At 41.8% G+C, this 26,742-nt stretch overlaps 1 protein-coding gene across 1 annotated transcript; it reads right to left on the bottom strand.

Annotated features, from left to right (window-relative positions):
- Positions 1-12,027: 12,027 nt before the first annotated feature.
- LOC147632112 (glycerophosphodiester phosphodiesterase GDPDL7-like) lies at positions 12,028-15,139 on the bottom strand. The gene is made up of 8 exons (XM_086808698.1): positions 14,955-15,139; positions 14,735-14,859; positions 14,139-14,646; positions 14,004-14,045; positions 13,614-13,916; positions 13,358-13,500; positions 12,669-13,149; positions 12,028-12,580 (listed from the first exon to the last, which is right to left on the bottom strand). The coding sequence occupies exons 1-8, from the start codon at positions 15,040-15,042 to the stop codon at positions 12,276-12,278; spliced, it is 1,995 nt and encodes a 664-aa protein (XP_086664824.1). The 5' UTR covers positions 15,043-15,139; the 3' UTR covers positions 12,028-12,275.
- Between the last annotated feature and the right edge of the window lie 11,603 nt (positions 15,140-26,742).

Below are 26,742 nucleotides of genomic sequence, written 5' to 3'. Positions count from 1 at the left end.
ATCTACATCTATACATCTACATCTACATGCATCCATCCACCTCCACATCCACATCTACATCTATACATCTACATCTACATGCATACATCCATATCTCCATTCCCATCTACATCTATACATCTACATCTACATGCATCTATCTACCTCCACATCCACATCTACATCTATACATCTACATCTACATGTATACATCCACCTCCACATCCACATCCGTATCTATACATCTACATCTACATGCATACATCCTCATCTCCATTCACATCTACATCTATACATCTACATCTACATGCATCCATCCACCTCCACATCCACATCTACATCTATACATCTACATCTACATGCAAACATCCACATCTCCATGCATAATAAAATTCTTTTAATTAATCTAGGATGATAGTTCCTAGAATATGGTAGGAAGTCCTCTTTTTATGCTTTGAATGAATTTATTTTATGCGTAATTTCTATAAAAATTTTGCCATAGCTCCGCTACTATGACTGATAAATCTCAATTTTTTTCTAAGGGATAAAGCTCATTATTAAAGAAATAATTAGAATGGTCTCTAATTGGATCATCAATCCATAATGGTCTCTAATTGGATCATTAAGAAAACAATTAGAATGGTCTCTAATTGGATCATCAATCCATAATGGTCTCTAATTGGATCATTAAGAAAACAATTAGAATGGTCTCTAATTGGATCATCAATCCATAATGGTCTCTAATTGGATCATTAAGAAAACAATTAGAATGGTCTCTAATTGGATCATCAATCCATAATGGTCTCTAATTGGATCATTAAGAAAACAATTAGAATGGTCTCTAATTGGGTCATCAATCCATAATGGATTGAATCATCAATGTGCATAAACTAAAAGCATAGCAAAAGCCATTAATTTGGCCTCAAGCATAGCTTAATCTTGGATTAAGGAAAAGCTTTATGAAAAGCTTCATTTGGATTGAGAATGGGTCATGAGTATGACCATTTCTTGAGTGAGAGAGAGAAATTATAAAAACCATTAGAATTTAAATATAAGTGGAAATTAACTTCTATAGCATTTATTAAATTATGTAACTCTTCACTACTATTCACCAATTAACTTCAATAGCATTTAAAAAAACCATACCAATTAAACTTCTCAAGCTTGAGAGGGGTTGAGAAGAGAGAATCATTGAGAAATCATAGAAAAGATCAAAATTCGATATACTTACCTTATAATTTGCTTGATTCTTTATTCACGGTAGAGGCCCCCAACCAATCAATTGGTTTAGTATGTTGATGGAGCCACCAATGGGGATTGAAGAAAGAGAGAAGTATCAAAAACTAGTGAATTATTAAAGAATTCATAGTTCTTGGCTTAGGTAGAGTAGAGTGACAATGCCTAAGACACTCTATATTTTGGCTTAGGTGGAGTAGAGTAATAAAGCATAAGAGACTATATATTTTGGCTTAGGTGGAGTAGAGTAACAAAGCATAAGAGACTATGTTTTTGGCTTAGGTGGAGTAGAGTAACAAAGCATAAGACTCTATCTAATTTGGCTTAGGTGAAGTAGAGTAACAAGCATAAGAGACTATATATTTTGGCTTAGGTGGAGTAGAGTAACAAAGCATAAGAGACTATATTTTGGCTTAGGTGGAGTAGAGTAACAATGCATAAGACATTATATTTTTTTCAACAAGGGGAGGCTTCTATTTATAGGAAAATTTGAGCTCCTAACCAAACAAACTGATTCTAGAATTTTCCAAGTCAGTTTGGTTGAATTTGGACTAGATTTGGACCTAGTTTGGTTACTTTTTGATTCGGTTTGGTTCCATTTTGATTTGGTTTGGTTCAAGAGAGATGAGAGACAAAAATATCACATTATTTTTGAGTTTAAAACTCATTCAAGCATGTGAAATATGCACCTCCTTTAAAGAATTCCCCTTCCTTACATATGTGTCAAAATTTTATTGCTCATAGTTTTTTTACTAATAAACCTTGTACATTTTCAACTCTTCATCTTATGTGAAATATGCACCTCCTTTAAAGAACTCCCCTTCCTTACATATGTGTTTATTTACTAATAAACCTTGTACATTTTCAACTCTTCATCTTATGTGAAATATGCACCTCCTTTAAAGAACTCCCCTTCCTTACATATGTGTTTATTTACTAATAAACCTTGTACATTTTCAACTCTTCATCTTATGTGAGCATTTACTCATTTTTGGGTATCTTCTTTTACAAATTGGATTTATCTCCTCCCTACACATGGATTGATGCTATTGGCCCATAGGAACCTTAATTGGACCATAGTCTAAAGATTTATGAAAATCTAGACCCTTAGGCTAAGGTTCTTTATACCTATTTCCAATTAATTCCAATTGCACATTGGAAAATTCTTTTTAAATTTCTGTTTCAGGGGAACTCGTCTGAATTATAAGAGATATTTTTCTATCCAAAAATATTCAAAATCTGAATATTCTCTCTCTAGAATATTTTCTCTCTCTAGGTTAAAACAGCCACAAACAAGATCTCTTATATTTTAGAAAAGGAATTGATTACAGGGGAATATACTAGACATCAAAAAGGGGTTGGGGGAGGAATCTTACAAAATAATAATTTATAGCTTATTAAATTAAAGCTTCTAAATGATAGATGTTTACTTCCCATTGTAACATTTCCTAATACATAAATGTCATGATTGGTTCTTAGTCCTTACCATATGATAGAGATGAGGAAGGGAGGGATATTTGGAAGTGAGAGGAAAATAGATTAATGCTCCTAAAGTGAATGACGAAATGAAGGCCCAAGATAGACTTTATAAAAAATATCAATCATGAGAGTATGTTCACTTCATGACTTAAAAATTTTGTAAAGTACTCATTAAAAATAAGTTTTTAAATAGTGAACAATTTGGTCATAGACCAACATATAAGTGGCAACAAATCTTAGTGTCTATTAACGAAAAAGTCTACAAAGTAATGCCTTGTCTACGGTCATGATTTTCATGGCCATGTCTATGGCCATAATCTTTATTTTTTTCACATCATTTTCACAAAGATTGGTATCCTCAACAAATAGGGCTACCTAGGCTTGGTTACCTCCAAGTGAAATCTCTTACATACAATGATCAAAATAGGAGTACAAGTCTTACAAAGAGTGTTTGCCACATTAAAGCCTCTATCCAAAGAGTGTTTGCCTTACTAAAGATCAGAATAGAAGTACAAGACTTACAAGGAGTGTTTGCCATATTAAAGCCTCCATACACAGAGTGTTTGCCTTACTAAAGTCTCCATAGAAATTTGGTACTTTTTGATATATCATAGAATAGACAAGGAATAGCTTTTCCTTCTTGGGGCTTGTAGTGGTTCGTGAGGTATAGGCACACATTGTGCATATCCACATCCATCTTGACCTTGCCCATGTCTATGTTCACTAGTAGGTTATTCTTGGCCTCAACCCATGCTTAGTGCTAACACCCTTTTAATTTCCTTTATCTTTTTTATATTCATTATAATATACGTGAGAGAATTCTATGACCTTACTTCTATGGATAGTCTCCCATATTAGTAAAAAAAATACAATAGAGAAGAACCTAAAAGACGTTACTTGGACTTACAAAAAACATGAATAATGAATTAACATGTGTCGTTAACCAAATATAACAAGTGTTACATCCTTTCTTATTCCATACAAGGCCATTATTGGAGTGCCATGGGTAGGATAAAGCTTTTGAAGAAAAAAAAAATCTTAGAAGAGCGTTAGAGAAAGAAAGGTTATACTTGCAAGGTAAATTTATTTTCTACAATTGTGCACATTTTCCCCAAAGAAAATTAAAAATATATTAAAGGACATAGAAATATTAAGATTGTGAGGATTGGGTAAACATTTCTTTCAAGAAAGCTTTCTAAACTCCAAACATTTTTTCCAAAATCTTCTCTAATCACATTAGCATGTTCAATTTGTAATACAACACCCGCAATATATTCTTCTTGAAACTTTTATGAACTTAAGATATTTGACTATAGTGGACAAGAGGAGAATTTGATGATGTTGTAAAAGAGAGGTTCCAGTATTTAAGGTTTAAGGTATGTTGTAAAAGAGAATTTGATGATGTTGTAAAAGAGAAGTTCTAGTATTTAACATTTGAGGTATGTTTTGTGAGCTTGGGAGAGGGTTCTAGATCTTGAAAGAGATTTGCACAAAGGCTAAAGTTTACCTTTTTATAAGCTTGGGAGATACTTATGTGATCACCATAAAAATAGGGTAACAAGCTTATGAACTTATGCTACCTCCTCATCTGCATCTTATAAAAAAAATAGGGGATCAAGCTTATGCCTCATCTCAAGGTTCATAATGTATTCCACATTAGCTTCTTACTATAAAAGTATGTTCTAGACCCTAACCATCTCTTAGATGATGAGCAAGTCGTTTCCCTAGTCCAAGGTCAATTAGAAATAGAACTTGAGACAATCCTGGATGTCTGAGAGAAACGTCTTAGAAATAAAACCTTTAGCATCTTACACTTGTATGCTTTTTTCCACTATAACTTTCTCTTTCGTGCTCCACCTAGGTGCTAAGGGATAAACATCACCTCCAATCCTCCTGGGATGAGGGCATTGAGGAGATATATGACCCCTTTCCATATAGTTAAAACATTGAACATTCATGTTTGGTTCTTCTCTTCCCTTGCCTCTCATATCATCTCTATCTCCTACCCTAGGGGCATTTCTACCTCCTTGCACAGCAGATTGAAGTTCAATCTACTACCTCCTTGCAGCAGATTGAAGTTCAAATTTTCCATCTACTGTGAGATGATTAATACCCTGCATGAGCTGATCAGAAACCATTGGGACTACTCGAGCATCTCCTTCTGCTCTTCTCTCCCCAAGTTCAGCTGGCCTTCCTTCAACTTGACCTTCCTTTTATTTTTTAGCCATTCTTTGTTACAACTTCCATTCCTTTTCTCTGGCAATTCTCAAGTCCTCTTCAAAGGTTTTGAGCCTCTTCAACTCTACTTTCTCCGTCAGACTTGTATGAAGGGACTGAATAAACATGTCTTTCTTAAGTAGAACAAGCGGGTGCTCAGTTCCAAAGAAGTTGTCCCATTTTCCCCCGAGGTCTTCAAAATGGTCCACAAATCTAATAAACACATCAGATAGGTTATGCTTCTTGATAAATCATTAGAAAAAAATAAACTAAAAAAAGGGCCCTTTAAGAAGAGCCATGTCATCACTTTTCTAGAAAAAAGGAGGCTATGATAAACCTTATATATCTTACGTCAAAACCCCCACATATGACAAAACATTAGAAAGCCCTTGAAAAGTAGATTCTAAATCTACCACCTCTGACAAATTAAGAGTTGATATGCTCAAGATATACCTTCCCCACTAAAAGGTAGATTCCAGTTATTGTGACATCCATGTTATATTAGTTGAAATATACAACCTTATGTGGTACTTCCTCTCCCCTTTCCCTACATGGCAACCCTCTTTCCACTAACATCTGCTAAATGTTTGTTCCATATCAACTTTCTCTTATCCTCCTTCTCACTCCTCATCAAATATATGGCTTTGTTTTCTTCTTCACATGTGCATGCTATTGCACCTGCTACATATGATAACATAATTCACCCTCTTGTCTCTAGCTATCTTGCCATTACCACTTATTCTACCTCTACTTTTTCTTTCCAGAACTTTGTGAACCGAGTAGGCGCCCTTCCCCATGGCATCCCTTTCACCACAATGTCATTACCCATGTCTATAAGCTTCCCCCCATCCACATTCTTGTCAAGGAGGAATCTCTAGAGAGTGCCCCCCTCTCTTTCTACCCAACTAGATGACAGCAAGAAACAATCAACACTCAGAAAGGCTCACAAGAACCCTATCTTAATGCCACCTTACTATCCATAATCCCGAGGTGGATTATTCACCCCCTCATTAAGGATAAAAAGCTATGGTGACTATTCATTCCCTTATCAAGGTGACCACCACCACAAAATATATATATATATATATATATATATGAATCTAAGGCTTGATATGGTGGATCATTCACTACCTCATCGGGGCCACTCTTCTTCAATATCTTCTTTAATATTACCTTTGATCCTGAGACAAAGCTCAAAAAGTCTACATTGAGATAAGGCTCTCTCCACAACTCAACCAAATTTCAAGGGAGGTGCATAATATGGCATAAAGGTTCTTACAAAAGGAAGCTTAACATTTTTTTTTCCCACCATCTCTCAGGATGTTTCTTAGAAATGAGGACCTACAAACACGACAAAGATAAAGGACAAAATAAGAATCCTATCTAAGATGGCTCAAAACGTCCCAAGGTGGGCCTACAAAGAAGAACCAAAAAGAATCCTATTTAGAGTGGCTTAAGGTATTTCTTTATCCCTTCCTCTAAAATTGATTAATTCCTCAGTGTATTTATGAATGAAAACTTTCAGTAGGGTAAATTCATGGCCTTCATCCTCTTCTTAACCACTTCAAAACTTGGATTCACACAATTTGTACCTCAAGAGAATTGATAGTGGAAAAAACCTAGTGTATCCTAAATAGCCAAATTTTCTTTAAGTTTTTCTCTAAACAAATGGCTAAAGAGGTATTTTTTGCTAAACAATGGACAATTAGAAACTATCTCATCCCTCTTTTCATTTGGAGTCCCAATTTTCATCTCGATACCCTTAGTAACTCATCTCTTCTTGTGTAAAAGTACCTAACCTCCCTTTCTCTTTTTACCCCTTCATTGAACTTCTTTGCAAGCCAACTGGTAAATTGCTTGGATTTAAAGATAACAATGGTATCAGACCTAGAATCCATTTCTTCCTAAAAAAACATCCCTTCTCATGCTCCCCCTCTTGATCCTTCTGAATCTAATGGCTTCCCTACTTCTAAACTAGAAACGGACCTTGTGCCTCTTGCCTTCTCCTTCCATGTATTCAATACCAATGCTCCACCCATATTGTCATTGGGTAGCATTACCCCATTTTGTAAGGCCCCTCATATGAGGAGAAGCTACTTTGTGTTAGCCACTCAAGTTAGCCATAGAAGAAGACACTTAGGTTAGCCATAGGTGGCTAGATCATTAGGAGACAGCTTATGTATATTTGGCTTTAAGCTAATTAGGATGCATGAGAGTGTTTCATAATCAAGGGTAGAAGTCTTATCAAGGACACCTAGTCCTCAAGTTACAAGGCCCAAAAAGGTGCATCCAGACAACATTGGGTGGGTCTAGAAGTTATACCTTGACCTATGGTCTCTTTCTTAGTCTAATATTATCCTAGTTGGGTGATGTGGTTAGTTTTGTCCTTTTGTATTATTTGTCTTTCTTCACTGCACACTTGGGTTAGCCATAGATGGCTAGGAGAGAGCTTACTTATGTTTTTCTTCACATTAATTAGGATAAATGAGAGAGCTAGGTAGATCATACTCAAGGGTATAGGTATTCTAGAAAACATCTTGTGTTGGGCCCAAATGGGTGGTTCCCAAATGATCTTGGGTGGGTTTACCATGATCTATTGTCTCTTTGTTAGTCTAATATTATCCTAGTCGGGTGATGTGGTTGGTTTAGTCCATTTGGATTAGTAGGGTGGCTAACCTACAATATGACCATCTTGGGTACTATATATATGGACAATTTTTTTCCCCTCCTCTAACCATGGGTCTAGAAGCTATAACATGACTTACAATCCCTTGCTTAGTTCTACAGTTATCAAAGTTGGATGATGTGGTTGGTTTGGTCCATTTGGATTAGTCGTAGGGTGGTCAACCTTGCTTGACCTACAATGTGACTAACACTAGGTACTATATATAGATAATTTGGTGGCCTCCGTTATCATATTGATATCATCATTTGAGATCTATCTTCACTACATTGCGCACCCTCGCTATTACATGGCATCCTTCATCTCTATAGATTGTCATTAAAGCTCCTTTGTTGGAGTGCACGGGTGCCATCACTTTTCAATATTGTTCTCGATCTCCCTTACTTTAAGTCCTTTGTCTTATGGAATATCCTACTCTTTGTGTGAATGTAGAGATGATGTTTCCTTACATGTATGAGAGGATAGGCTCTAAGTCATGCTTGTTTGCAAGTGGCTCCATGGTAGAAGATTTAGAGAAATGGCTCAACCTACAAATATAATGTAGCCCCAAGGAACTAACTATACACTATATAAGTTCAAGTTGAGGTCAATTATATCCTTTTATGAGTTGTGGGAGACCATTATTAGGCTTTATAAGAGGTCGGAGGATACCTTGGATCTTGTAAATCCAAATCAAAACGATACTTTTGCTCTTCTTTTGGCATGGAGGAGAAGGGATACAAATACTCTATGTGCCATTATCACCATCATCATTGATTTTGTTATGACTAGCACACAAATTTTGTAGCAAGAGTGTGGCTTGGAGCCAATGTGAGACTATTAATTAGACAAGGACACAAAACCTTGAGAATCAACTAACATCTAACAAGTTGTGTTATGGGGAAGCGGCAAAGTAGCTCATAACAAGGATCAAAGCATTTAAATTAACACATAAAGTGAGGGGCTTGCATGTACATGCATTAGGATCTTGTCACCCATGATATCATTCGCATTGCATCATTTATATTTACACTCACCCTTTAAATACAACTATATTCACTACTATAACAATAATTTTCCTCAACCACTCTAAACCCTTATAATTTGGCATTGTAACTTAACTCAAAATTTTAGAACTCTCCCTCAATGCAAATTAGAGGAGGTTCCAAGGAAAAAAAAAAGACAACTTGTGCTATACATGCATGATTCTAATGCAGCCAACCACATATATCTCAACTACCTTTTACCCAAGACCTCCCAAACAAGGAGGCCCTTGTTACTTCTTCTTGATGTTGGCATCTTGGATACTTTACAATTTTTAGGGCTTCCTAAATTAATTCTATACTTGACTCCTAGACTACATTATACCCTTTTTACACATATAAGGGATGTGTAAGGAAACCTTCATTTTGCGCATCAAATCCTTGTGTAGACCAGCACCCACAAAAATTGTAGTGGAACCTAGATGGGTACATGAGTAATGAAGAAAAGTGATAAATCCATTTCTCACAAAAATGAGAGGCTTGACAAATCCATCTAGATCTTTGTTTTTTGTGAAGCACAAATAGTTCAAGTAATTTGTTAATAAAGATTTTTGGTGATGATGTTGTTGAGGCCTTCGTTAGTAAAGAGAATTTTATTGCGTGTTAACCTCTTAGGGATATTTCAAGTGGAGAGAAATAAACCTTACATTCTTAGGGTTTCCAATTTTAACAGTTTTCAAGTTTGAAAGAAAAAACTTGCTCACTAGTTTGTAGAGTAGCCATCGCCAATCTCAATGTAGGAGACTGTGTAAGGTGATGCTAGTTGATACCTATTGTGTTGTTGTTGGGCCCACCACCACTAAGAATATTTCTACTGTGTTGATGATGTTTAACACCACCACTAGTTGATGTTGTTGGCCACCACCACTAAGAAGATTTCTCATTGCACCCCCATTAAATTGCAACGTGGGTTTTGTTTGAGGAGCTTAGGTCTATCTAATTAGAGTGGGAATAGAAAACCAATCGCTTGAGCAAGAGGCAATTTTTTGAAGTTGCATGTTTGGTGAGGTTGCAAGCAAGGAGAGATCGCTTGTTCCTTTGATTAATGGCTTGAGATTCTTTAGAAATCTATTTGTATTAGCTATAAGATTTTTGTATGGCTCCACTTCCAATGTTGTATTGCAATTGATAAGATGCTTAGCTACAAAGACAATGAATATAGCACTATGTTTTCTCTTCTCTCCCTCTAAACTAAGGTGAGTCCTAAACTAAGCTCAAAGAACATGAAAAAGTTTTGAGGACTAGAAAGGATCAAAGTCAATTTTAAGATTCATGATTGAAATTAAGCACAGAGTCAAGAACTCTTATAGCTCTAGTCACTAATGATAAATCGTAGCTCTTTGTGACCAAGGTGCACTGTATCAAAGCACCCACAAAAGTACAAGAGGTGCTCCATTGGAACATTCCAACCTGACGTATGTTGCTCCATTGGGACATTTCTTTATTGGCATTTACATATCAAACCCATATAGATAAACCTTTGACATTCTAGTGACTCTCATTGATATCTATAGAAAGGAGTAAATAGTAGAAGACAAGATGTGAATGGCCCATCTTCAACAAATTCCTTTAATGTTCTCAAGCATGTCCTTGCTAAAGAATTTCTTGAGATGACCCATTTCTTATCATCGTGGATGCCAATAACCATGCCATTAGCATAATTCCATACTGCCTACATGAGTCTCAAATTAAATCTAATTGAGAAAAACTACTTAGAATACGAAAAAGGGATGCGCTGTTAAATTAAATCTAATTGAGAAAAACTACTTAGAATACGAAAAAGGGATGCACTGTTGATCTAATGACATCTATGGATTTTGTCATAAACTTGCTTGACTATTATTGTAGATAGGTTGACTATTATTGTAGATAGGTTTAGTAAATTTTTCATGTTCATTTTCTCCCAAGGATGTGTTGTTCATTTGACATTGGTATTTCATTGGTGATTTGACTAGAGCTATAGTTTTAGAGAGAGATCTTCGCATTTTTCGAGTGTCCACAACGACCTTGAAATTTACAATTTAATTCCAAAAATTATAAATAAAAATCTACAATCAATTAATTAGCATTTGAATGATCATCAAGGTAAGTGGGAACAGTTTCTGCCTTCGGTTGCTACAATGCTTCAGGACTCTTTTTCTTCACCAACTGGAAGGACATCCATCATACAAGCCCTCTTTCTAATCCATTTTCTAGAGGCCAACAAAGTAATTAAATCATACCAAAGAGAGAGAGCGCAAACACACACAATCACTTAAGCCTTCATGATGATGGAATGAGCTACTGAGTTCAGGTTTTAAACCTTATTTTTTGTATGCTGAGTTCTTGAATAACTTTTCAATCATTTTCTTGCCTCAGATTTCCATCAATAGCAAGCACATGGACTCTGCTGTGCCACACAATCAGAACTTTCTGGCATAGGCACAGAGTCAGAGCTCATCGACAGCATCTCTTGCTATCTTCCAAGACACTGCAAAGGAAACCCCAACAAAAATCACGTGCCCACCTTCCACTACAGCCAAATCTAAAGTTCACACTTCCAATAAACAAATTTGATGCTGAATCTCACGTGCCCAACAAGGGGTTAGCCTGCTGCCCATCTTCCAGGGCGAAGACTTGATTTGATGCTTACTTGAGGTGCCCCAAAAAGGAAGGTATACAGACAGAAACCAGGGTGCCCAAAATGTATGTACTATAAGGAACTTAGAGTGTAATTTTAGAGGGGTTTGGAGAATTTCTACTGGTTCTTAAAAACAAGAAAGAGCCAACAGCCCACATACGCGTGCACTTCAAAAATGGGTGCCTGAAAATCCCCAAAAACCACTGAAGGTTCAAGATGCAATCTCTTTCAAAATATTGATAAAGAGATTATCTTCATAACAAGGGAATGGGTGCTGTGAATCCATTGCAAAGTGGTACACTCTCTTTCAAAACATTGATAAAAAGGTTTATCTTCATGACAAGGGAATGTGTGCTGGGTGGGAGTCCATTGCAAAGTGGTAGACTCTCTTTCATGACGAGGGAATGGTGTTGGAGCCCATTTGCTCTCTCTTTCAAAACAATGATGAAGGGGCGATCTCCATGACAAGGGAATGGGTGCAGGAAGTGCACTGCAAAGTGGGTTGCGACAGTGTGACACATGACCCATCTTCCATCCATCAGGGGTAGCGAGGATAGGAGCTGACATGTTTCATGATACAGACAAGCTAGCATAAGTCAGAATTTGCAGGCACATGGTAAATGGCCATTTGCTGATTCAGCTATGTTAGAGTGAACTAAGGGCTGGCTGACTTGTCACAATGGTGCAACCATTCTGACGCAGACAGTCTCTGTACCCTCTCTTGATGGCAAATTCTCGCTCCTTCGACCGGCTACCATGACTTCAGGGAAAGCACATTTCAAACACCGGGATAAATATGAGAAATGCATTAAATGACAGAAATGTAGATACAAAGTAGTGTACGTGCCCAGGCAAAACTTCCCTTTCCGTCTTCCCTTTCCATTTATCCAGCCAGATGGAAGATACAATCTTCACGTTCATCACCAACAGTTCGCTGTCATTGCTCAACTCAAGCCTACTCAATGGAACAGACCTACTCTACAGTATACAGCTCATAAACGAACCAAAGGTCTGGTGGCATGTGAGAGTGAAAAGGAGCTCAGAAGACCAAGATGTAAACCATACTGAGCAAGACTACCAAACTAGTAGACAAGAAGGGAAACGGTTCAAAACCAGCATTTGATGTCGTTGCAGGTGCCTGTGCTTCAGAACTGGCAGATGTAGGCGATACAACTGTGACTACTGAGGGAGGTAATGCAGGCTCTGTAACAGCGAGCTCAGAAGCTGGTGGATCAGCTGGTGGAACATTACTTGGAGGCACAGTTTGTGTCATCAGATTCCCTGGTGTCACTAAAAACATTGAATATACATCCGCCGATGGGTTCAAGTTTCGACACTCATTGCCTGCAAGGTTTTGTGCAACACAGTTTTTAGCATGCAATACCGGACAACCATATATGTTATTAGAGACCCTTGAGGGTTGGGACATTACCCAAATAGGCTCTGGCTGTTGCAGGAAAATCCGTGATAATCCCATCAACTTCAATTGCTTGCACCATGGTGTTGAGCTCTAGCGTGGGGTCTCCTTCATAATCAAAGGGCAATGCAACAAACTCACTTCTCAAATAAGAGACATACACAGTCACATTCTGAGCTTTAAACTGCCCAATCACATTGGATGAGTTATCCAAAAAAAACAACTCATTTGCTGGCGTTATTAATCCTCTTGGTAAAGTTACACTTGATGCCAGTTGCTTGATTTGCTGCACAGTTTCCTTCGTTATAGAGACATTCTCTGACTTGACTTTGTACACTAGCGTATAGGATGTCAACTGTTGGAGACGCTTAAGCACGGCACTATCTTCTGACTGTATTAGTATTCGGGATGACTTTCCATAGCCAGCAGCATCAAGGGCAGAAATAACAGAGCCGATGACATCAAGATGTAGAGATGTTTCTATGAAGTATGCGTTCTGCATGATGGTAAAACATCAGGGTAGACTGTCAAGTGAAAAGATGAGGTGACATGAAAGAAAACCCTTCTAAAGATTTGTTCTGAAGACATAGTAGTAAAACAAATTACATTTGAAAGAACGTATGGTCCAAATCTGAGCCCACGCATGGCCCCACGACTCTCTCTCTCTTTCACACGCCCACACACAGACCGCAAAAAAATCTTACTTGGATGTTAATGAAAACTCCTGCCTTTGATGCATTCTGGGATGCCCAAGCCAGAAAATCGGACAACCTAAGGATGTCTTGTGTTCTGTCAAAAGCAGGGTTTCGAAGGACACCAAATTCGTGCTCAGGACTGTACATCACAGCTGCAATAACACACAATACATTCAAAAGTGCCATCAGATAAAGGATCATAGAGGACACCATACAACCCCGCATCAATTAACAAGATGACCCAACCAAAGCATCTCTTACCCACCTTTCAGATTTTTTATCTCACTCCAAGTCATGTTGATGGAGAATAAACCTTTGGACTCCTGAAACTGAGCAATGCTACTTAGCCGTGATGGAAAAAACTCGGAGTGACGTGAAACATCTGTGCTTAACAAGAGATCTGGAGATTCTCTACATATTGGTACACCATCTTTGGTCATCTGGATCGGACAATCGATGTAATCTGCCCCATCCTTGATAGCCCCCTCATACGCAAGCTGTGTGCAGCCAGGGAAATTCCCGCTTGCTCCATTGTGGGAAACTATAACAGGTCCCACATCCTTGTTTTCTGAGAAGCACACAAACGTATTAACATCAAGCAATCCTGTTTAGATTAGCATCAAGAGAAGCTGCAGCATTGGTGCAGTATTCATACCTAGTTCTGATGATGCCACTTGAGAAAAGCTACTGTAACACCCTGCATTATTGGAGTAAAATATTAACATAAGTTGAGAGAAATCAGTTTAGCATAAAATCCATTCATAGGAGTCTAGAAAATCAAAACACAAACCAAAGGCCTCTGAGGCTGTTATTGGGAAGTCAGTGATGACACCGTCCACTATGGGACCACTGCCAGAGACGAACTGTAGATACTCTTGTATGGGATCGAAACTGTAATTATACACAGGTAGAGGAGCATCATTAACAAAGCCTGATGCATACACTTCTAAACCCGCTTTGTGTGCATCCTGCACTAGTGTTGTCGATGGCTCCAGATACAGACTCTCGTCATCAACTGGCCAGATGAAGCCCTTCGGAACAAGAATGCCCGATGCAAAGCCTGCAATAGCCACCAAATTCTTCAAAAGATCACCATACGTTGCATTCGTACTTGGCTCCACCCCTGCTGCATCCAAAAACTCGAAAACTAGCTTTGTTTTCCTCTTTTGAGAGGCTGCTTTTATGCTTTTTAGAAAGCTAACTTCCGGTGACGAGATATAATTAATGTGCACTGCTTCAATTGCTGAAAGCACAAACGGTGCCATGTCAAGTCCATGCTCCTTGAAAAAACCTGGGTACTGTGCAAGAACCAACAGAAAGGAGCATCAGAGGGACCAAAATATCTTACGATATGGGCATTCTCAAACTTCAAACAGATCATCATACCTGGACATTTAGCCACACCAAATATGGAACCTTTAGATCATTCCCGATGCTAAACACATTCTCTAGCTGCAGGATAGAATACATCCCATCATAAACACTCGTACGGGACTGGATAGACTGAGTGGCTGAAAAACAAACAGAGGAAAAATTGGTTAGCCACAGGGAGCTACGAGCCTGCATGTCCCACTATAAAGATGACAGTCCAGATTATTCTCCTAACCATAGTTGTCAAAATGTCCCAACAGAATGGAAATCGTAGCTGCACGCCCCAATATAAAGATGACAGTCCAGATTATTCTCCTAACCATAGTTGTCAAAATGTCCCAATAGAGTGGAATCCCCAAAGTTCTTTAAAACGGCAAAGAATGAAAATGAAAACGGATCCGCACGATGTCCATGTCATAGGGTTAGTTGTGTTCCATAGACAGGCTTACCTGCACAAGTAGGAGGACCTTGTGCAAGATTACAACTTGCTTAAAGATGCATCATGCACCACAATGGCAATGACACAGCTGCACTTAGGATGGCACTCATAATCTTTCCATTTGACAACTAGGTAAGACATTATTTTCACAAGTGCAAGCTTAGTAATGTAGCCTTTCCCAACCAATGCTTCCAATGTTGCTGTCAAAACGGTTGGAAAAGGTTGGCTCACAAGTTGGGATGCAAACATCTCAGTGGAGTTGGCAACAGCTTCTCCCAGGTAAAAAACGTGAGAACGGGGTTTGGACCTTGCCAACACCAAGTTTTTACAACTATGCTTAGGCACAAAACCCTTACAGGCTGTGCAAGCACTTGAAAGAGCTCAAACTCTTACAAAAACACAATAGAGTCAAATCCTCCTAGTGAACATGCCCTAGTGGATCTTTCATACTTAATAAGAGGCTTCCTAATTGAATGGCATTGGCATTCAAATTAGTCGAAAGATGAAAATCCCCTTTTAATACTTCCTTAATTCTCACCACATATAGCCATCTCACATTACAACTCCTCTCTCTCCACCATCACATTGGTTCTGGCCGAGGCGGGTATCGTCATTAGCTAATCACAACATATCTCACTCTACACAGAATCATCTGTTGAATGATCACATGTGCTGTCAGATGTTTTCATTTTACTTTTTCTTTTAGTTTTCCATGGCTCAATATATCCATGGTACCATTGTATTACTTTTGGTCTCATAGGCCCTTGGGGTCTTCCATAGACGTTAATATAACTCTCTCCTCTCTCTCTCTCTCTCTGTCTCTCTCTCTCTCTCTCTCACGCAAACGCAGACACCTAGGAGCAAAAGCTAGCTCAGACAGTGTACCTATCCTTCTACTACATGCTTTTGATCTCAGCAGAGGGGTTGCATAGACACCTTGATGCATTCAGGGCTTGTCTTGCGAGGGATCTTCCGTAAATCCTGCTAAAACCTAAATCATGCTCTTTAATACCTCACATCAAGTTGCAACTAGGTAGTCCTTATATAGAGGCAAGGCGGCTGAGCTAGTCACTTCATACGTATACATTACTGGCCTATCTTAAATCATGCGACCAGCTTCCCGAGCCCGTTTGGTGTGAGAGGCTATGCTACTTTGCCTTGTTTGCAGAGTCGGTGTGTGCTTCTAAGCTCACTTCAAAGAATCTAGTACCAAGGCACTGGCTCCTTGATACCCTCACGGGGCCTACTGTGATGTATGACACTTCTTTTTCGAAGAGGAGGATTAAAGGAACGATAGGCAGATTGCAAGTAATGATACTTTCACAGATGATCGAGAGTAAGCCATTGGTGCCACATGAAATTTTACTAACCTGATTTGGGTGTAACATGCAGCGGAACTATGCGTAATGAAGGTTCCTGTCACACAGTCTCACACCGCCTTCTTTATCTTGAGTTTCGCGAGCCTTTAGCAATCCACTTTTATCACTTCAAACTTTAAGAGATGGGGGAGAGAGATATAGAACTGTACACCTTATTGGGTCCCAAATTACCCACTAAAGGGCCCCCTCCTATTGCTAGGAGTATTTGCTTTATTATCTTTGAAGAGAATGAATGGATTGACTTGGGACTGTAGATAAGCCAAACGCAAGACCTTGAAAGACCAAGAGTCAGGCCGAACTCTACACGGTTGTAGAAGCACCAATGATGACCGATCTCAAGCCTATGCACTCTTCCAATGGAATGTAGGAAGGCTGCAAATCTGATTGGGACTGTTCTAGGCTGTGTTTATGTGCTGAAAATGAATGAATGAATGTGCTTTACCTTCACCAATAGGGTTGTAGCAAAACGATGATATGTATGGATGCTTAAGAATTCTGTATGAAGGCTGAAAACGCAGGTATTTAAGCGCTTCCTTCCTTGACTGAATGCTAGCTGATTCGTTTGTTGATGTATGCTCTATATGCTCAAGCGATGAAGCTCCAAGAGACTGAAGACTGGAATCTTTATGAAATGATGAATGAATGATGTGAAGCAATGCTATTTATATGCACGTCGGTTGGCTGTGAAGATGGCCGACTAGCTAAATAAAGCTACACGACTTGATAAATGGAGGAATAATGGTAATAAATGCTGTAAAAAATGCTATAAAACATGGTAAAAATACTTGATGACATTATAAGGCTTCTTCAATGGTTTAGGCTGTCTACTGACTCTATATGCATGAATGATTCTCTCCAAGTGGGTTAAGAGACTTGACTAACTCACTCACTCACTAAGGCTGAGGAATGACCTACATAGCTCGTGTCCGACATATCCTGTACTCAGGATTACAATGGGGTCACGACGTATGACAAACATCAAATCCTAAAGGGTTCTACTGCTGTACAGTGTTGCACTAATGATGAGCCATCTTATCACCATGCACTATAGTACAGAGTGCATGTGACATTCCCTCCTGCTTAGTGTGGCGGCAGGTTCATGGCTTCCAAGTAGTCCGCCAACAACTGGGGATACTCTTGAAAGAACTCTTCGTCTAGCAAAACTGCTTGGTGGGTACCTCGATCTCGGAACTTTGTATAGACCTGACGGAGTCTTCGACCAAAACCATGCTTCCAACGATGAAGAAGAATCTGCTCAGGCTCAATGACTTCTAATTCGTCTACCAAGTCTCGCTACTTAGCGACACGTTCGGCTTCCAAGTAGTCCGCCAACAACTCAGGATACTCTTGAAAGAAATCTTCATCTAGCCATCTTGTCACCATGCACTATACTACATAGTGCATGTGACATTCCCTCCTGCTTAGCTTGGCGGCAGGTTCATGGCTTCCAAGTAGTCCGCCAACAACTGGGGATACTCTTAAAAGAACTCTTCGTCTAGCAAAACTATTTGGTGGGTACCTCGATCTCGGAACTTCGTATAGACCTGACGGAGTCTTCGACCAAAACCATGCTTCCAACGATGAAGAAGAATCTGTTCAGGCTCAATGACTTCTAATTCGTCTACCAAGTCTCGCTGCTTAGCAACACGTTCGGCTTCCAAGTAGTCCACCAACAACTGGGGATACTCTTGAAAGAAATCTTCGTCTAGCCAAACTGCTTTGCAGGTACCTCGATCTCACTACTTCGTATAGAACTGACAGAGTCTTTGACCGGGACCATGCTTCCAACAATGCAGAAGGATCTACTCAGGCTCAACGACTTCTGATTGGTCTATCACGTCTAGTTGCTGTTCATCTAAAACATCAAAGTCTAACATATGGTTTTAGCAAAGAAACATGGAAAACATCATGGATCGTCCAACTATTAGGCAACTTCAATTTCATGGCGACATCACTTAACTTTTTAACTATAGGAAAGGGTCCAAAACTACAGAAAGAAAGCTTGGGACAAAGTTTGCCCACCTTTTTCAATCTCTGTTTGGTGATATGCAAATAGACCTTATCCCCTTCCTTAAAGTGGACATCTCGTCTAGACTTATTTGCCTATCTGTGAACTGAATAATGGCCAAGCTCAAAATTGAGGGCCAAACTGTATTGAGTACCAAACTCTGCAGAATCGACATGCGGATTGGTCATGCTATCCAAGTCATTTCCAAAGATTTTGAGAATGGTAAACTCCTAAATGGTCTGGATGCGAGTGTTTCTCCTAACAACATCGGCCACTGGTGGAATAGCCGACTCCATCTCGTGTGCTAATCACTCCACTGGGCATTTGGCATCGTCGAGAGCCACTTAAGTGCTTGGTGGTCTGTGTTGACTGTGAAAACGCGTCCATAAGGAACAGGTTTCAAATGTTTGAGTATTGACTTCTGTTCTAGCTTGCCCTTGAAAGTCTTGGAAAGACAATAGGGAAAATTGTAGGAGGTTCTACCCTAAGGACCAAATCAATATGATGATCCTCATGAGGAGAGGGTGGAATACTGGGTAGGAGATTATCCTTAAGCAAAATGTCTAAAAATGAAAAAGGAGATCTGTCAACTGAGGGACTGAAGAAGAAGATGAGCCAATTGTTATCGATGAGATAGAAGCTGTCTGGGCATAACTCCTTCCACTCCCTTGAGGACAGCTCGTCGGGCCTGGAAATGAGAAATCATAGGAATGCCAAGAATGCTCCTATCCCCACAAATCATGACAAGCTCAGGAAAATCTTTAGAGATAATAAAAGTGTCATGCTCCCAATTGGGAATGGGTTCATAACGATGAAACCATTGGATTCCTAAGATCATGTCACACCCCAAAAGAGCAAAGACAATGAAATCTCGTTGAAATGAGACCCTTTGAACTTGAAAAGAAAACTGCTATGCCTCTAGAGAAATGTGGGTGCAGAGACGAGGTGTAAACCTATCCACTTCCAAATGATAGGGCACTAGAGTACAGCTCATGCTGGTAGCCAACTGGGGAGAGAGAGTGTCCTCAGAACTGCGCATGTCAAAAAGACTATGAATATGGCGGCCCTTGGGAGAGCCATAAGCTCGGATCAGGCTTTTCTGTGTGGTTGTAGCCTCACCCTCCTGCTTAGCATCAAGCACCACGGATGGCATGGGATAGGTAAGAGCTGAACCGTATTGGTGTGGTAGCATGCGGTTCTGGAGGAGCGGAAAATACTGCAGCAACTGTTGGCAGAAGGCTCTTTGGAGGCTTGCTTCGCTTGCCATTTTTGATAATCCTTCTTACCATGCCCAATGGTATGACAAAAAAAACATCTATTGTCTAACTGGTACTTCCTTTGCTCCACTAGAGGAAGATATCCTTCAATGATGCCTGCTTTAGCCTTTTCCTTGGGGGTTTTCTTAGGATTGGATTCCTTACCCGCTGAACTAGAGCTAGGACTGCTGGATTCATCTTAGTGTCCTTAGAAGACGAATTACCCTTCCCCAATTAGGGTTTGGTACTAGACTCTGGTTGTTTAGGCTTACCTTTGTTCATCCTCATTTCTTCATTTTGAGCAAGAGTCAAAGCTCGATCATATGTGCTGGGTTCAAAGTTACAAACTGTGAACCGGATGTTAGGATCTAATCCACAAATGAATTGATCCATCTTAGCCTACTCAGATAACCCTAACTGTTGTGCTTAAGTGATAACCTTTCCCGAAAACTGAAGCACGGGTGACACTTGTGATATGGTCTGTATGGATACTAGACCAATGTTGCCACCAAGTGATTGCCTTCAAGTGGAGAGCTGCTACATGGACTTTGTCGTGAGGATCCGTTAGCTTTGCCAATAGAAAATGACGGTTGTTGATGTCATGGGATTCTGGGTGGTGGCACCTATGGGTGCGAAAACTTAGATACATCAGATGCAATGCCTCCCATTGGTGTTCAAGTAACATGTCCAATGCCGGTCTTCTTCAAGCTTGCGTTGGGCTTCCTCATAGTCCCATCTATCTGCTTTTTCTTCCCGCCATCTGGCTTCATCCTCTCGTCTTTGTTGTTCCATCTAAAAGAAGAGGGTGACGAAGTCGGGGATAAGTGGAGGAGTGGGTTTTGTTGTTGTTGCCTCCAAGAGATGGAGATGCTCCATAAGAAGATGGTTCTGTGCTCAGAGTAGAGCCATCTTGTCACCATGCACAGAACCATCGAAGGAGAATAGACAGGTTTGTTGGAGAACAAGCCTTATCCAAGTCCAAAAGGGCTACATGTTTTTTTCCGAAAAAGATCCTTCAATTAGTTAAAGAGAAAACAGCCACAAAGGGCTAGTACAACCACGAAGGGCTAAATACAAACTCGCCTCATATAAGGGTGGGAAACAAGTGATCATAAGGGGAAGAGATGCTTCTCCTCCGATTGGCCACTCTATGAGGAGAAGGCTATCTCATACAGGGGGAGGGGGGGGGAGGGGAGAACAACAACACAAGTGGTCTGTAGTGCCAAATGGGGCCACCGCCTCTATCTGTGAAGAAAGGGCTAGGCCTCCAAAGTCTCAAGAAGGCTTCCCGCCGCGTCCGCATGCGGTCAGAACCTCCCTGCAGCTTCCCCCACTGAACGCGGAGGGTATGAATGATGTCGAGCCATATGCTCCTGATGGTCTAAGCCGGTGGAGTATGGGTACCCTCAATGGCCTCACTACATCTAGAACACAAATCTCCCAGCGTTTGAATGAGCCTGGACACCAAACACCTGCAAGTGGGAAGGTGACTGGTACTACTGCAATACGATGGTGGGAGAATCCGTTGCCAAATCTGTTGAGCCTTCAAGCAATTCCAAAGCAATGTCGCTGAAACTCTTGGGGGTGGCCGCACCTCGGGCAAGCTGTTGACTGGACTTCGACTGCCAGCCAAGTACCCACTGCCAGACTCCTGTGTGCGGTCAACTAGAGGAAGAGAGTGATCTTCCTCGGCCGAAAGCTGTCCCAAAGCCTGATAGGCCCTAAGTATGCCAATGTGCTGCTGTTGTCGGTGTGCCATCTATCTCCGACATCTGGATCCTGCGGCCGAGCCTCGCTGTATATGCAAAGCAACAGGCATCCAAAGTCTCCACCCGATCTGTGGGATCATGCCACGTCCACTCTCAGGGTCCCACTCCAACCGCGTGAGAGGTCGGGCACTCCCAAATCCATAACCGCCAAAATCTCTCCCTGGCCACCTTGGCCGGTGCTAGATCTATGTGCCATGCACGTGCCCGAAAACCAATCACCCTCACCCTCTGCAATCCTCCAAGGGGTTCTCTGATCTCTCTAATCTGCCATGTAATCCAATAGAAAAAGTGAGCAGACAACTGTCCTCATCTGCTCACTGATGATGAGCCCTCTTGTCACCATCCACTACAGTGCAGAGTGCATGTGACATTGGGAGAGAAGGATCGAAGGAGAATAGACAAGTTTGTTAGAGAACAAGCATTATCCAAGTCCAAAAGGATAAAGTTGTGTGAACAACCTCTAAGAGGTTGCTACATGTTTTTTCCCGGGAAAAAGATCCTTCAATTAGTTAAAGAGAAAACAGCCACAAAGGGCTAAGTACAACCACGAAGGGTTAAATACAAACTCGCCTCATATAACGGCGGGAAACAAGTGATCATAAGGGGGAGAGATGCTTCTCCTCTGGCTGGCCAGTCTATGAGAAGCGATGGTCTCAGCCGGTGGAGTGTGGGTACCCTCGATGGTCTCGCTACATCTAGCATGATGCCAGATGTGCTAAACTGCTATGCTACTACGAATCTCCCAGCGCTGGAATGAGCCTTGACACCAAACACCTGCAGGTGGGACTGTGACTAGTAATACTGCAATACGATGGTGGGAGACCTTAAGGGCATGGCCTCTCCCATCCTCCTCATAAGTCCTAACAACTCTAGCCTCGGTGGCCCAAGCAACAACCCCAAGTGATAATCCGGGTCGATGCCCTGTCCATAGCAAAGACGTGGAGAATCCGTTGCCAAATTTGCTGAGGCTTTGAGCAATCCGAGACAATGTCATTAAGACTCCTGGGGGTGGCCGCACCTCAGGCAAGCTGTTAACCGCCCTCTGACTGTGCCAGCCCATGTACCCACTGCCAGACTCCTGTGTGCTGTCCACCAGAGGAAGAGAGTGATCTTCCTCGTCCGAAAGCTGTCCCAAAGCCTCTTGCAAAAATCTAAAAGGAAGCGTTGTGATAGGCCCTAAGACTGCCAGTTTGCTGCTGTTGCCAGTGTGCCATCTATCTCCGACATCTCGATCCTATGGCCGAGCCTTGCTGTATATGCAAAGAAAGGGGCATCCAGAGTCACTCCCAAATCCATAACCGCCAAAATCTCCCATCCTCCTCATAAGTCCTAACAACTCTAGCCTCGGTGGCCCAAGCAACAACGATGGTGGGAGACCTTAAGGGCATGGCCTCTCCCATCCTCCTCATAAGTCCTAACAACTCTAGCCTCGGTGGCCCAAGCAACAACCCCAAGTGATAATCCGGGTCGATGCCCTGTCCATAGCAAAGACGTGGAGAATCCGCTGCCAAATTTGCTGAGGCTTTGAGCAATCCGAGACAATGTCATTAAGACTCCTGGGGGTGGCCGCACCTCAGGCAAGCTGTTAACCGCCCTCTGACTGTGCCAGCCCATGTACCCACTGCCAGACTCCTGTGTGCTGTCCACCAGAGGAAGAGAGTGATCTTCCTCGTCCGAAAGCTGTCCCAAAGCCTCTTGCAAAAATCTAAAAGGAAGCGTTGTGATAGGCCCTAAGACTGCCAGTTTGCTGCTGTTGCCAATGTGCCATCTATCTCCGACATCTCGATCCTATGGCCGAGCCTTGCTGTATATGCAAAGAAAGGGGCATCCAGAGTCACTCCCAAATCCATAACCGCCAAAATCTCTCCTTGACCACCTTGCCCGATGCTGGATTTATGTACCATGCACGTGTCCCGAAAACCAATCACCCTCACCCTCTACAATCCTCCAAGGGGTGCTATGATCTCTCTAATCTGGCATGTAATCCAATAGAAAAAGTGAGCAGACAACTGTCCTCATCTGCTCCTTGATGATGAGCCATCTTGTCACCATACACTACAGTGCAAAGTGCATGTAACATTGGGAGAGGAGGATCGAAGGAGAATAGACAGGTTTGTTGGAGAACAAGCCTTATCCAAGTCCAAAAGCATAAAGTTGTGTGAACAGCCTCTAAGAGGGCTACATGTTTTTTTCCGAGAAAAAGATCCTTCAATTAGTTAAAGAGAAAACAGCCACAAAGGGCTAAGTACAACCACGAAGGACTAAATACAAACTCGCCTCATATAAGGGCGGGAAACAAGTGATCATAAGTGTTGGGGTAAAGGCATTATGCCCACCCTTATTGTGTGTACAAGCCCATAAGTTTTATAGTACATAGTACACTTAGTACTTTTAATGTACTAAGTGCACTATGTGTACTAGAGCAAATATACATGTGTGATAGGGGAGTCACACACTCATACTGTGAGTTGACTTATCCCCACATATGTTTCTCTCTCTCTTGGATGTGAAGACTGCTTTTCTTCACGGTGATCTCCATGAGGAGATATATATGCAACAGCCAGAGGGTTATGCAGTGAATGGAAAGGAGAAGCTTGTATGCAAGCTGAAAAAGAGTCTTTATGGACTCAAACAGGCACCAAGGGAATGGTATCATAAATTTGACACATTCATGAAATCCCAGAATTTCAGGAGGAGTGACATAGATCACTGCTTATACACCAAGAAAGCTTTGGATGGCAGTCTATTGATCCTCATCTTGTATGTTGATGATATGTTGATTGCCGGGAAATCTCGTAAAGAGATGGATGCCTTGAAGAAGAGGCTGCATCAGACCTTGATATGAAGGATTTGGGTGATGCAAATCACATTTTGGGTATGCGGATACTTCGGGACAAAAATCAGCATGTGTTGTATTTGTCTCAGAAGGAATACATTGGCAAAGTTTTGCAGAGGTTCAATATGGACAGGGGGAAGAAGACTAGTACTCCTTTGCCTCCATATGTGAAACTCAGTGCTATGGACAGCCCACAGTCAGCTAGTGGCAGGGCTGATATGGCCAAGATTCCGTATGCTTCAGCTTGTGGCAGTCTCATGTATGCCATGGTTGCTACCAGGCCGGACATTGCATTTGCAGTGGGAGTGGTTAGTAAATACATTAGTAGATACATGGCCAACCCTGGCAAGAAGCATTGGGAAGCAGTGAAAGGTGTCATGAGATACCTGAAGGGCACACAGGATATGTGCATTTGCTCTGGCAAACAGGATGCATTAGTGCATGGTTACACGGATTCGGATTATGTCGGTCATCCAGATAACCGGAAGTCTACTACCGGTTATGTGTTTACATTCACAGGAGGTGTTGTGTCATGGATATCCAAGATGCAGAAGTGCACTGCCTTATCTACTAGAGGCCGAGTATATTGCAGCCACAGAGGCTTGCAAGGAGGCGGTGCCCACGGTGCTGACCACTTTGCCCACTATGCTCAATTCAGCCTGCCTCTTGTGCAGCATGTGTTGAAATGTTGGGTCTGCGTGTGTGTGAGTGGCAAGATTTCACTCATAATGTGTGTGGGGCATTTGTGGGAGACGCGTGTTCTCCCAAGAAATTGTCGAGTAAAGTTTAATTTATTTTTTCTCCAATATGGTCCCTTCCAAAACGGTCCAATCAACTCTGTCATATGCTTTCTCAAGATCGAGAAGCAAAACAGCCCTGCCCTCCCCCTAAGTCTGGCTGTAGCTGTCACCTCCAAAAGATGATAATATTATTCAGGATGTTGCGGTCCTGGATGAAGCCAGTGTGGGAAGCATGGATCAAATCTGGGAGGGAAGGCTGAAGGTGCAGGCTGATTGCCTTGGCCAGGATCTTGTATGCTGTCCCTAAGAGGGTGATGGGTCTCCACTGTTAGATCTCCATGCGGTCACCACCCTCCTTCACAATAAGGCATATCAGGCCCTTGGATATGCGCTCGGGGAGTAAGCATGTCTGCATAACGTCATTGAAAGCAGCCCAAAAGCCTGCTCCCATGAGGTCCCAATGGCGGAGGAAGAGGGATGGCACCAGGCAGACTCTCTCTCCTGGGCACTTCCTGCACGGAAAGGCCTCCAATGCGGCTGCTAGCTCATGTCAGAGAATGGAGAATCCAAGTGTGGAGAATCCAAGTGTGTCCACAGGTGCACAGAGACACAAAGATGAACACGACATCAAACTCATTGATGAGCCACCTCTCTCTTAGGGGAGTCTGGGTCAGCAGTGAGCACGGAACTGTAAAAGGTTGAGGCCACCTCTTGGACCTGCTGAGGTGAGGCTCCGATGCAATAGAGGCAAGTGCTCAAATCCCCTCACTGAAAGAGGGGTCCTGGGTCAGCAGTGAACCACTGTAAAAGGTTGAGGCTTTCCTCGGACCTACTGAGACTCTGATGCAATAGATCTGCCGGGCCGATGAATAGCCCGAATCCCCTCTTGCCAAAAGTGGGGGTCCAGAGCCTCCATCTGGGAGTGAACCCAGCAATGTCTTGTCCCCCACCTGGGTCCATAAAGAAGCCCATGTGTGGTATCCATACTCAATCTGCTGCTCCTCCAGGCTCTCCAGTGAGGTGCAGGCTGCCTCCATCTTGGCGTGAACCCAAGGACTCGTTCCAGAAAGAAGCGTATCCATACTCAATCTGCTGCTCCTCCAGGCTCTCCAGTGAGGTGCAGGCTGCCTCCATCTCGGCGTGAACCCAAGGACTCTCTGGGGTCTGCTCCTGAAGTCGCTGCAGAGAGGCCAAGTTGCATCGAATGCTCCTCTCTCCTGCTCTCTGAATGCCCTGAGCCTCTCCTGGGCGGAGGTCTGAAGGAAGGAGCTAGTCCGCACAGCATCCAGATTGGTCGTTGCCTGTCTAGGAGAAAAACTATGGGAGGTCCAGATCTCCTCAATCCGGGCGGAGATGGAGGGGTTCTGAAGCAGGAGCATGCAATATGCAATCCTCACTGAGTCTGTCAGCCTGGCTCGGCTGGGTGAAGTTGAGATCAGTAGCGCAAGATCGGAACATGTCATGACGACAAGGATGCTAATATGCCTCCCCTTTTGCAACTCCTCGTCCACATAGAAACGGTCAAGACAAGAAAGAGTAGGCGTCTCAGCATCTTGGCACATGGGTTGGGGCGGAAGGTGGTGAGGCTGCCGTCCC

The sequence above is a fragment of the Cibotium barometz genome, chromosome 14 (genome assembly GCF_041138505.1).
Source record: "Cibotium barometz isolate CiBa-2024 chromosome 14, ASM4113850v1, whole genome shotgun sequence".
In the NCBI taxonomy this organism is placed as follows: domain Eukaryota; kingdom Viridiplantae; phylum Streptophyta; class Polypodiopsida; order Cyatheales; family Cibotiaceae; genus Cibotium; species Cibotium barometz.
This window is presented reverse-complemented; position numbering and strand designations above follow the sequence as displayed.